Here is a 13,076-nt window from a genome sequence, read left to right as displayed (position 1 = left end):
GAAACTAGCCCAAGGTACACAGTAAGATCTTGTTTTAAATAATGGAGGTTGGGGAGCACATTTGTTTTCTCCAGCGTTACATTCTTCATACAGCTCCTCTTGTCTATGTGAAAAAAAAAGTCCCAGGAGCTAGCAAAGAATCCTTCATCAACCAAACTCTAAATTTAATCTTTAATCTATGTTTAAAGCAGAAACTGGCCAAGCAACAACCAACAGTGTGTACATACGGACACACAGAAAAAAATATTTAGTTTTGGAGTTTATACATTCTCATAGATTTTCCAAACAGAGCACAGCTTTTCTGAAAAGAACTTTAAATGGCCATGATCTAACCTGAATGCCTTTCCTTAACAGAAGGAATGCTTGGAAAACCTGCTATGTTCCTTAAAGATAAGGAACAGCAATCCTACAGATGCTAACAGAGGATGCTGGACAGTGACAGCAATCCTACAGATGCTGACAGAGGATGCTAGACGGTGACAGCAATCCTACAGATGCTGACAGAGGATGCTGGACAGTGACAGCAATCCTACAGATGCTGACAGAGGATGCTGGACAGTGACAGCAATCCTATAGATGCTGACAGAGGATGCTGGACAGTGACAGCAATCCTACAGATGCTGACAGAGGATGCTGGACAGTGACAGCAATCCTACAGATGCTGACAGAGGATGCTGGACGGTGACAGCAATCCTACAGATGCTGACAGAGGATGCTGGACGGTGACAGCAAACCTACAGATGCTGCTGGAGAATGCTAAGATTACAAAATGAACCTAATCAAGATACTCGTTATCTTTATCAAGTTAATGTATGTGAACATACAAATTTCTGATTAGTTAAGTCTAACACAAGTATGTGCCAGTAACCACCAGAAAGAACCAGGTTAACGTTTTATTTTAGTCTCTAAAAAGCATGTCTTAAGAGCTTTGATTCAACAGAAAAATAAGATTTCCCCAGACCCATCTGACACAAAGGCAAAGCAACATGTTAGTCTCAAAACTCAAAAGTCTCACAAGACACCTCCCCTGAATACAGACAGGCACCAGGCATCAATTAAGAGCATGCCAAGCTGCCCCCGCATCCTCACCTGCATCTTCCTCCTCTAGGCTGGCATGATCCAGTTCCACTTGGACCCCAGCCCCTCCGAGAATGGCCTGGAGACGTTTCTGTTTTGCAGTTATCTTCTTTAGCTGTTGCTCCTGAAGTTGTAAACCCCAAATACAAGATATGCAAATAGTGGTTTATTGTTAAACACAAGATATGCAATACAGTGGTTTATTGTTAAACACACAAAGACTGCACTGTGCAATTTTAAACTTTGATTAAGAGTAAACTAAAACTCCACATGGTAACATCACTAGTGAGCACTAGCTGAACAGTTTCCACTTTCCTGCAGCATGGAAGCCCTGAGTATTCCTGCGCAGCCAGCCACACCCACAGACAACCCTCACCCTTGGGACTAAGCACTGAGCTCACATGCACTGACTTGGGAGGTGGAAGTGTTCCCTGGGTTCCCTCTGTACATTCTGCATACATCCTTAAACTCCATTTCTAACCCAGGCGGCCAACTGGCTATAGCAGGCAAAAGCCCAGAGTAACAAGAAATAAAACTATAAAAGCTCAAACAGTTACAAAGTCAGGCCTCTGGAGACCTGGCCATGAATGGCAGCCTTTTAAAAGACATTTTGCTAAGCCTTTCTTTCTGTGTACTCAGACTCCTCTTTGTCTCCCTTGACATTATCAGAACTCAGATATGTGGCCTTCTAACGCCTCAATTAAGCCTTAAGTGCTTCAACTGTCTTCATGCAGGAAAGAGTTCTTGCCTCATACACACAGGCCCTGGGTTTGATCTCTAGCATCGGCGTGGGGAACAGAGAGAAACACAAACAGTATGCTACTATGACTTGCAATTTGTTGTTCTCAGTCTTCCTGTACCCTGCTTAAACATTTTCCCTCTGGAAATCCTAAACTCAGGAATATAATTAGGTCAGACCATGACCCAGTCACCTAAGGTTTGGTTCTCTCCACCTTAAAATCCAAGCCCACAAGAAGCCAAATGTCCTTCCTGATTTATGAAGGCCCCATCTGCAGTGAATTACTGCCCGCATGGACATCTGGGCTGCTGTTGTAGAAAGAAGAGCCCAGTGAGATAATAAAAGAAGGCTCCATGATCAAGTCTACACACAGCCCTCAAGTGGAACTCACAGGCACAAGTACTCCACGAGCTGCACTCAGTCAGCAGCAAGCACAGAGACCCCTGCAGGCTGGGAGCCGGAACCATCATTGTCCCAGCTACCGCCATCAATTTCCACACAGAGGGTGGTATACAAAGCCCAAAATATGTTTCAACCTTCACAAAGCTATATATAATTCCTATTCTTAAAAGCCTCAGAAAAGCAATCTTAGAGGCAACAGTCCCTTCCTACCCGAGTTCTCTGCCTCTATGAGCAGCCCCGTACAGCTGAGATGGAGCGTGTGAGTGGTGATGGCCGTATCTGCAGGAAATGAAGAGAAGCAAGACCTGAGCAGGATAGCTAAGTTCAGACAAAATAGAGACTGAGTAAGAGGTCAGAGCCCAAGCGAAGGCTGAAATGGTAGAGTTAATGATGGCAGGGAAGACCATGAAAGAGCACAGAAGTGAGGAACCACAAAACCACACAAGAACTACTCTCAAGTACATATGTACGAATGTGTCTGTACACATGGGTTATTAAAAATACTGTGTAGCAGAACAGACAGATCACACATAAAATAGGCATCCCAAATTTGTCTAGTGTGAGGCTAGAGGTAGTACAGAGGTTAAGAGCAATTACTACTCTTACAGATGCCCTGAGTTCAGTTCCCAGCACCCACACTGTGGCTCACAACTCTCTGTAACATCAGTTACAAGAGATCCAGTGCCCTCTTCTGACCTCTGCATGCACCAGGCACACACATGGTACACATATCAGCAAAACACTTATTCACTTAAAATAAAATTCAATCTTTTTATTACAATGCTGTTTGTCATAACATGTGTACCCTCCGGAATCCGTCCCATGCACTTAATCAGTACTTAAATGTACCGCGGCGCACAGTAGGTCACTCAGCCTCACCTTGTTATACTTCTGCCGTTTCACGGAATCTAGTTTCCTGTGGATGTCTTTGTTGCTAGCGGCTTGAGGGCTAAGTTGCTCTATAATTTTATTGATTTGCCTCAGGGATGTTGTACATGACCTAAAAAATAAGAATAGTTGTCTGTTTTTCTCCATGGTAACATTTTCTTATCATAAAGTAGAGAAAATGCTAAAAACACATCTATTTTTATTTCTTCTGAGTGAAAACTGAACAAAACTGAAGCAGAATGCACAAACAGATCCGAGGCGCAGTCAGTAACAGTATTCCTTCCTCCTTGGGCTGTTTAAACCAGCCCATGCCTATTTGCAAACTAATTCATTTCTACTACAAGCATTTTTTTAGTGTCTATTTATTCAAGACAGTGGGGTAAGAACAGAATTCAGCCCAATTTTTCTTTTATATATGAAGAAATTGATACATATCATAGAAGCCTCCCAAAGTTTGAAAAAGTCCTAAAAATGCTTAGTCTCTTAAGTGAATCACTTATCTATGTAAGTATTTTCCTTTCACAGAACTGCAAATTCCTCTACTGTAACAGTAGACTTCATGGAGTAAAGAGAAAAGAACAACTGAATTATCAGTTGCTTCTAAAATACTACAAAATTGCCGCTTCTAATTTTTAAAAGAGAAAATCAATCTCATAATTTGCTGTTTGTATTCTTTGCAGACTTCAGGGTAACAATGTAAGTTACTGGCTATTTAAGGCAGTACTGTCCTCTACAGAAAATGGGCACAGTGCTGAGAGCAATCTTAGAAGGCGGGCCACTGCACAGAACTAGAAAGGTTTCAAAACACTTGAGCAAAAGATGTGCTACTCAGGGATGTAAACAAAATATAATAACAATAATCACGCTTTCAATTAAAATAAAAGAACCTATCAAGGAACTGTTAACGGAAACGTTCTTTGAGCATCCACAGACACCTCAAAACAGCACCACTACTGGGTAGTGCCTCCAGTTCTGTGCTCACTCACCTGCCTCCTTCTCTAGCCATGCACTGGGGTTGCCCATTTTTCCACCCAGGCCAGTCCTTAGTTATTCTCGCTTCTATGTCTGACCTTCCTAGAATCACCCAGAAGAATGAGTGGACTCCATACTGCCCTGCCTCCCTGCCCTTGGCCTCTCCCTGAGGCTGGCTGGCCTACATCTTCCCCACCAAAATACTTCACTCAGCAGAGCCCACATCTCTTTCCTCTACCACACAAATGAAATCTTCAAGACTGAATATTTCTTTAGAGCCAAAAGTAGGACACACACTAAAAATGAAGGGCAGGAAGTTTAGTCTCAATATTTTTATAAATTAAATCTGAAAATCTGCCAAAAAATAAACATTTTTTTTTGAGAATAGCAGACTAGAAACTACAAAAGAGAAAGACAACGATAGGTTCCAAGCGTTCCCTGTCTCAAGTATGAACGATAGGTCCCAAGCGTTCCCTGTCTCAAGTATGAACGATAGGTCCCAAGCGTTCCCTGTCTCAAGTATGAACGATAGGTCCCAAGCATTCCCTGTCTCAAGTATGAAACTCCCAGAATTCACTCTGAAGAGCATCTGCATGTGCTGCCAGGAAGGCCTTGCTCTTCAAGACCCTAGGCCTTCAGGGATTGATGTAAGCCTAACTAAAGGCAATGTTATTCCTCAAGAGAGGGACAGGAGCTCAGAAGGTAAATAGAAGATTGTCTTAACCAACTATTTCTCAGATAAGAGGTTCTATACATTTCAGCTTTTATTACCTGAATTTCCCTTTCATATTTCAATGCAAACTCTGAAAACAGAAGGCTCACACTCACATGAGGTCATCCAGGACTGACTGATACTCCTTCTCCGCGTCAGCAAGCTGGGCCACACGGCTGGCCTCATGCATCGCACTGTCCACCTGCTGAAGCACACCTTGCTCCAGGACGGCCTGGTCATAGACGTCCACACCCAGGCCCTGCAGCTCCAGGGCCTGAGCACTGGGCTCCACTGCAGGGATCTGATGCCGATCAATGTGTAGCAGGGCTGGCCCCCGCCTTGTGGCTGCCAATACAGAAGCTTCAGCAGATGTGGATGGCCCATACTCACAGGAAGTAGAGTAGAGGCACTCCCCAGCCTCTGAGACCCCACCACTCTCTTGCCCAACTGGCTTGTCTTTGTCAGCACTGACATGCTGACCTGGTAAATAGTCTTGCTCCTGAGGGTGAGTGGAGTTGGGGATTTCCTCATGGGGCATCCTCTACAAAAAAAAAAAAAAAAAAAAAAAAAAAAAAAAAGCATTGATAAGCCTTTTGGTTACTGATCAGTATACAGTGTCTTAAATATGTTAAATGCATTAGTTTCTCAAAACATCAATAACCTTCCAATTAAATAAGTTAAAGTTTCTAAGTACTAACTTTAAAGAGAACAAATGATGAACAAGAAAAGCTAACCAAAATAAATACAGTGACTGCAACAAAGGACACATGGGCAACCACCTAAGAAAGCCAGTGGCCCAATCCTAAGTGACAGCCACAGAATGTTCTAAAACAGGTAAAATGACCCAGCTGCTGTCTTGACAGTTGGCACCTTCACTGGGCTGTGGCAAAGAAACTTTGTGTTAGAGCAACCTGGCCAACTATAGTGTGCATTTATCAGTAATGTGAGAATTATAGGAATCACACTAGGAAGGTCTAAGCTTAACTCCCATCTGGTAAATGGAGTATATCAGTAGCTCGATTAAGTGAAAAATCCTCAAAGATTCATCCAATTCAAATGCAGTCACCAAATCTCTACCCTCAAGACTCAGGGATCCATGTGGAAGAAGAGGGAGAATAATTGTATGAGTCAGTATCTGCTGAATGGAAGTAAGGTTTACACTGGAGTCCAAAATAAAAGGGCAGCCTAGGTGACTGAGTCATGAGTGGATTCAATCAACAAAGACTCTCAGAAAGGAAGCAGACAGGAAGCTGAAGTGCAGGTTGCTGAGTTCGTCACAAGTCACAATACTGATACATCATGTGGTCCGAATGCAAATCTGAGTTCAAGGGGGAAGGGAAGGGTTGGGCAGATGTGGACATAGTTCTAAGATCAGGCAGCCCCAGAGGTCTCAAAGCTCTGACAGGTTCCAGAGATCATCACTGAGAAGGGTGATGATAAAAAAAGAGAATATTCCTCACTTTGGTGTCTTTCTTATTATCTTCAAAGGAAAAGTCTCCCTCCAACAGAACGGTGGAGTTCTGGTTCAGAGCCTACCTGTAAGAGCTGGAATTAAAAATCCACATACTCAGAGTTTAAAGAAACTTCTTTTTTCATCTTTCATGTATAAAGGGATTTAAGTTAAGATGTCAATTAAACCAAAATTATCAATAGCATTTTAATCAAAGATAAATTTACAAATAAAATTTTGAGGAAACTGATTTTTAAAGGGTAAAGTAACAATTAAAAGAAATGAATGAATAGATTAGAAAAGAAAAGCAAGATTCTGTCAATTTGGACTCTGGCAGCTCACTAGGGATACCAGTAAAAGCAGTTTCTCATTGGACATGGTGGCACACACTGTAATCCCAGCACTTGAGAGGCTGAAGCCACACAGTGAGTTCCAGGCCAGCCTGAGCCACACAGCTATACAGTGTGAAAACACACAACAAGAACAAAGTGGGTGGGAGGGTGAATGGTTGAATCCAGCAGAGCAACAGACACTAAACTAAAATCCAGACAGTCTGAGGTCAGCAGGCAGCAAGGAAAAGGACACAGGGAGGCAACCCACTGCTTTAAGGACCTTGACTATGTAAGGCAGAAAGAGTGATAAATAACCAGAGGTTTTGTTGGAAAATAAAAAGGAAAAAAAACAATATATGAAAACAATATAATGTCCTTCAGAGATGACTTAAACAGAAAAATGTGCAGCACCCAGGCACTGCCCAGAAGCGAAGGCACAGCACTTCTTTCTGCATCTAGCTGGAGAGTGATGCCTGGTGCCCACAGATGTGAAAGGGAGTTGACAGAGAAGATAAATGCAGAAGGAAGGAGCCTGGGCCTTTCTTTAGTCAAAGTTGGGATGGGGGCAGGGGTGAGAAGAGTAAGAATCTGGTGGTGAGAAATGAACACTGCAGGTGTGTGCTTTCCAAAATGATGGATTGGCAACACTCCAGCACTGCTCAGTTCCCTCCTTCTGTAACCAGCAGGCCGTGAAGAATGTCATTCCTTGGGATAGTCAGAGAGAAGTGGTAGAACAAAGGCATAAGAATTGAAAGGTGCCAAGAAGAGCAGCTGGAGTAACAGCTTGGAGTTCGCAGTGGGATGGGGTTTCTTATTTTATTCATTTTTTTATTTTGATCAGAAAGGAACTGGAAGAAGGCAGGAAGCAATTTAGCTTCTAGCTATAGTCAGAGTTTGCATGTATGGGCATGTGCATGCACATGGGGGTGTTATGTAAACTTGAAGGATTTGATTAAAGCATCAAAGTTTCAGAGGTGAAATGAATCATACATTAAAAAATTGTTATTGACTCAATCACATGAGGCATGAGGCACACTAGTTCCCCTGGGCAGAGCTTAGTCCCTTGGGAGGCCAGGCATTTAAAAAATGGCCTGAGTATAGAAATAAAACGTGCAACTCTAGTGATGGCCATAAAAAGAAATTACATAACTCCATGATAAGAGAGACCTAAGTGAAACTCTGAAGGTAGGTGTGAGGTGGCCTCTCTGACAAAGTGACATTCTAAAAAATTAATGGGATTTAATCAAGGTCAAAAGCAATGTTAATATCTCGAAATGGGGTAATGAGAAAAGGCTGGAACACAATGAGAACTTTTGTAACCAAAATTAAAGCGCTAGTTAGAGTTATTGCTCACTGTGTAAATCTTTCAGAGTCGCTTCAGATACATCCAAAACTTACAAGGCTGGGAGACCAGACTTGGGCTTTCTGCCACCACAATAGAGCTAGATTAGGGTCTGGAAAGTTGTCTGTACATAAGCACGGTTTTGAGACAAGAAGGGACAAGTCACACGGGTCCGGAAAAAAAACATGCTCTTAAATTTCACTGAGATGGCTCTCGAAGAGTTTAAAGATGGGTGACAGCGGCAGGACCCAATTAATACTTGTAAAAGATCAGTTTTGGATAACAGAGAAATAGCAATGCAGTATTAGGAGGTAGACAGGAGGAAAACAACAAGAGCTTGGAAGAGGATAGAGGTGAAGATGACACTACGAGGGGGTACCAGGTTACAGCATTCACATCTCAGTCCTTCCCACTCAACTTTGCATCAATACAGAAGGCGCCGGGCATGCCCCACCCTGACTCTCCCTCTCAAGGACACCATCCAGACGCGACAGAGCCCTGCAGACCCTGCGCGCCCAGCCCCATTCACAAACCCTGAAGCAGATGCCGGGGCGGGTCCGCGCCGCGACAGCCCCCTGCCCGCCGCGCAGGTAAGAGCGTGCGCCACGCGTCACTTCCGGTTTCAGGTGAGCCTGACGGAAGAGACCCGGCCCACTGGCGAAGCCGCCGCTCGCTCCGATGGACTCCGCGGCAGAAGTCTAGAAGTCCACGGCGCGGGGCTACAGCCGCATGGAGAGCCCGAGACGCAGGCACTCTCGCCCGGCCTTCTGTCCGGCTGCCGAACACTCACCCAGGACCACGCGACTGCCCAGACGAAATCTTTGTCGCCGCGGCCGAGCGCTGATACAGACCTTAGCGCATGCGCCCTAGGCCTGTGATAAGCACCGCCTCTGAGGGGGCGGGCAAGGCCAACGGCGCCTGCGCCTTACTGAGCCGTTTGTTTGTAAGCAAGGGTTTGCCACGTGCGTTGACCAAAAAGAACTGCACGCAGCCTTTTTCCCAAGCTAGGTTGGACTTTGTGATCAGCCTGTAGCCATTGGGTGGCTTGTATCATTCTCCGCAGACGTTATCTAGTTTTATGAATTAAAAGATACTGATCGGTTATTTCTCCGTCGCCGCCGGTGAAATGGGCCAGTTCAAACCAGATTATATTAAAGGCAGGTTTATTGGGAATCTGTTCTCGGTCCAGTTCACTGGCCCCAAGGATTAAGGCCAGGGGAGTCGCCATGGAGGAGGGAGGGCAGAGACAGAGTAGGAGAGGCCAAAATGCCTAGTAGGAGAGTACAGTGCGTGTGCGTAGACAGAGTAGGAGAGGCCAAAATGCCTAGATTATATAAGGAGGAGCCTCTGGGGGAAGGGCAGCCCAGCCCCTGGGATGAAAAGTTCAGGGTTGGGGAGCAGGGTATGCCAGGTAGGGACTGAAGTATGCTAGGAAAACCTGGAGGCTTTGAAATGTAAAATATGCATCTCAGTCCCTTGTCCGTGGGTCTGAAACCAAACATTTTTAAAGACAAGGGGGCCTGCCAATGAATGACTGGCTAAACGTGCTAACTGCCTTTGTCATCTGGCACATCTTAAAACAGAAGAGTAAAAAATACCTTTATCACCGCTCTCCACCACCACCCCAAGACACACATACACCTGGGCAGAGTACCTGAGTGTGTATGTACTGCATGCAGTTGGTCTACAATAGATGACTTGATTACATTAAGTCGCTTAATACTTGTTAATATTAACTATCGAATCCACGTAGTAAAATTCTTTACCCAACCAAGAATTCTGGAGATGGCCTCACTTAGGTGAGAATACAAAGAAGAAGCCAGGCTTCCCAAGAAATAGCTGCATTAAATTGGGAAGGTCTTAGCCCAGAAATGCCAAAAATGGAGGTGGAATTGTCAGGGTCCTTGGCTCAAAGTCCAATGTGAAGGCACAAAACTGAGGGAGGAATGTTTGGGGGCACCAGTGAGAGGCTCCACACTGCCATCCACAGCAACCCGAGGAATTTCAAGACTAACCAGTTTATGAAACAGAGTCTTAAGGAAAGGAGAGGCTCTGGGAAGAAAGACACACGTCAGGGTATAAGTGTGCTTCTCAGAGAGCCACAATCGTCATAGCATTAGCCATATAAATATTACATCTCAAGATTGCTAAGAATTTTCTGCCCACCCCACCCCTCCTATCTTCTTTCTCTTAGTCAATTAGATTATGTGGTAACTCTGGAGATGCCTTGGGTAGAAGTAAAAACAGAGGCTTGAGCTGACCAGGTAGCCTCCAAACCTTAGGACCTGAATTCTGTCTTCAGGGCCCACATGGTAGATGGAGAGAAGCAACTCCCACAACTTGTCTTCTGACCTCCATGCATTAAAATCACCTTTGTTCTCCTGGTCTATGCCTCGAGCTTGTTAATGCTAAACTGTAGAAACTCCTGCCTGTCCCTAGAGGGATGGGATAGTTTCCCTTGCTCAGTGGTCTCTAAGTCCACTTTTCTTGCCTGTACACCTGCGTCTTTACCCAGGTGCCCGTCAAGGACTTTGTTTCCTAACTGCACCAGGGTATGAACAACACAGTTGGAACCACTGCTATACCTGTGAAGTTTCTTACATAAGTCTGATGGAAGAATGACCTAACTGCATCACCTAATAATCCTACCCAACATTAAAAGCCACGTCTGATCCAGGCATGGTGGCACAAGCCTTTAATCCCAGCTCTTGGGAAGCATAGGCAAGGCAATCTTAGTTCACAGTCAGCCTGGTCTACAGAGCAAGTTCCAAAATAGGGCTACACAGAGAAACTCTGTCTTAAAAAATCAAAAGAGGAGGAGGAAAAAAGTTTATGGTAAAGGATGACTCCTGTGAGCACCTGAGTACTACAGACACCAATCTTTGTAACCAGAATTTGGTTTGTGCTACCTGTCTCTTACAAAAGCCAATGAGCAGAGACAGGAATTTTACCTTAATGCGCTTTATTCAGAGATTCTTTACTAAAAGCCAAAAATGCCCTTGGTCCTGTCAGTAGCTTGCTTCATCCTTGTCAGAGGCCAAAGATGCCACAATTGTTTAAGCCAACATATTTTTGCTCTGCCTGGCCAGAAGTCAGGATGTAAGAAGGGAGGCCTGCTTTGGTTTGTCTGTTTGTTGCCTTTTTTTTTTTTTTTCTTATTTCTCTTCTCCTAAACCTGCACCCCTTCCTGGAAGCTCTATGTAAGGATATGACTGAAACTATAATCTAGACACTGATTCCTTGTCAGGAGCCATAATAGGACAAACTAATAACTAGCAAGTGATCTTCCTGAGATGGTCTGTTTCAGATTAATCTGATACAGATTTACAATTACAGGCAAGGCCTAGGAGAATTCATTCTATGAAAGATTCCTGCCACTAGTATGCTTTTACTGTTATTATTGAACATATATAGCGATCTCTAGGTATTAGCCACCACTTTTGAGCAGATGTCTGCAAATCTACAAAGATGTACTGTCTTGTAGTGATGCTATATAGACAAATAGATGATTTCTTAAGTCTTAATAATGATCCTATAAGAATTCCTAAAATTATATCAGTGATTATTAAGCTCTTTTATAGTGAGACTGCTATTAGACCCTTTTCTGATAGTCAAAACTGCAATGAGAACTCAGTCTTCCATGTGTAACCAGTTAATTGCCTCTTAGATAGTAACCAGACTTTCTCCTACTCAGAGCACATTCCAAGAGGTTATAAAACTATTAACCAAAGATCATAAAGAGGGAACTAACAATTTATTATAGGTGCTAGGACAGAAGATAAAATATTGACTGGGTTTATCTATACAAAGCTTCACTAATAATTTAGTTATGGTTTTAAACTTTCAGTGAACCTGTGGAGCTGTGACAGGTGATGAACATTTAGTCAGATAATTACTAATAGATATGCATGTAAACCTCTGTTGTAAACTTCTATTTCGATTTATGATTTGATTTTATGTGTGAACTTGTGATGAACTTTTTAACATGTGGTCATGTATTCTGAAAAAATGTTTAAGTGCTGAAGACAAAGAGAACAGTCAGAACTGAGCTGAGAGGAATTGAGCTGTGAGAGGAACTGAGCTGAGAAGTTTTTAGAACTGAACTCAAGAAGAACTTAGAAGTATAGGCACAGCATTGGGAGAAATGGCATTGAGAGTTAGAACATTATTGTGACCTCAGAGCAGGAGGAGAGAGCAAGATTAGAAGGAGAATGCAGAGTGGAATAACTTAGAAACTATAGGTAACATAAAAACTAAGAGAGCAATGTGCAGAATGCAGAGAGAAAGGAAAAAGGAAGAAGCTGCAGAGAGCAGAAGGAGCAGGCAGCTTCTCCTTACCATGGGACAGAACAGGTCCTTTCTTAATAACAAGGCAGGCTGAGTCTTATTAAAAGGAACAAAACTTTTTTTTCCTTACAAACTCAGCTTTACTTCATTTAGCATTAAAAGGGTAGAAGCTTTTTCATTCTCTGTGCAATAAAGATTGGAGCTCATTTTTTTTTTTTAAATCCAGAATGAGTTCTTTCTGCACTGGTGCTTGGTCTTTTACTTCATATGCATATGTAAGTATGGATATGTGTGTGTAAGTATGTAATTGTGAGAATACATGCAAGCTGGGCCCGACTGGTTTGAATGGAAATGTATAAATGCACATGCATGAATCTGTATATGAATTTAATATGAGTTTATGCAAATTTGATTATATAAAATTTTTTCTTTCTGCAAGCGTTATTCTCTTCTCCTGGTTCAAAAGAGGTTTATTGCTCCAAACTACGGCATCTGGACAAAAGGTAAAAGGCTATAACAATTAATCCTTTACTTAGTCTCCTGCTGTTTTAGGATGAAATACTAAGTGCCAGAGACTGTAGTTTTTGGCCTCAGAGGAACACAGAAGGCAGGTCAGCTACGGTAGCAAAGTAAATTAGATAAGTAAACTTTTTATTATTATACAGCAACCCTAAATAACCTCTTTCCTCTCTGCTGCCTCAAGAAGAACAGACAAGACAGAATATCTGGTTGGGGCTGGCCCCCAGCAATTCCTTAGATAAACAACTCTGAAGCTATATTTCTAGATTTTCATGTTGAAAATGAGTTACATTTTGGATCTACTCCAAAAACTAGAACATTAGATACATTGTTTCCTACCTTAAAAGTTAGTCCAG

General features: G+C 43.0%; 1 protein-coding gene across 2 annotated transcripts in view; it reads right to left on the bottom strand.

The window, feature by feature from the left end:
* Positions 1-8,803, bottom strand: part of Ercc6 (ERCC excision repair 6, chromatin remodeling factor) — a 67,011-nt gene extending 58,208 nt beyond the window's left edge. Inside the window, exons 1-4 of one of the 2 annotated variants that reach the window (XM_034498498.2) lie at positions 8,705-8,803; positions 4,907-5,331; positions 3,098-3,218; positions 1,090-1,201 (exon numbers count right to left, since the gene is read on the bottom strand). In XM_034498498.2, coding sequence (XP_034354389.1) covers positions 1,090-1,201; positions 3,098-3,218; positions 4,907-5,328 — 655 coding nt within the window. In that variant the 5' untranslated portion in view covers positions 5,329-5,331; positions 8,705-8,803. Of the gene's footprint in view, positions 1-1,089; positions 1,202-3,097; positions 3,219-4,906; positions 5,332-8,447 lie in introns of both variants that reach the window. The other variant, XM_034498497.2, reaches the window with a different exon arrangement.
* Between the last annotated feature and the right edge of the window lie 4,273 nt (positions 8,804-13,076).

The sequence above is a fragment of the Arvicanthis niloticus genome, chromosome 3 (genome assembly GCF_011762505.2).
Source record: "Arvicanthis niloticus isolate mArvNil1 chromosome 3, mArvNil1.pat.X, whole genome shotgun sequence".
In the NCBI taxonomy this organism is placed as follows: Eukaryota; Metazoa; Chordata; class Mammalia; order Rodentia; family Muridae; genus Arvicanthis; species Arvicanthis niloticus.
This window is presented reverse-complemented; position numbering and strand designations above follow the sequence as displayed.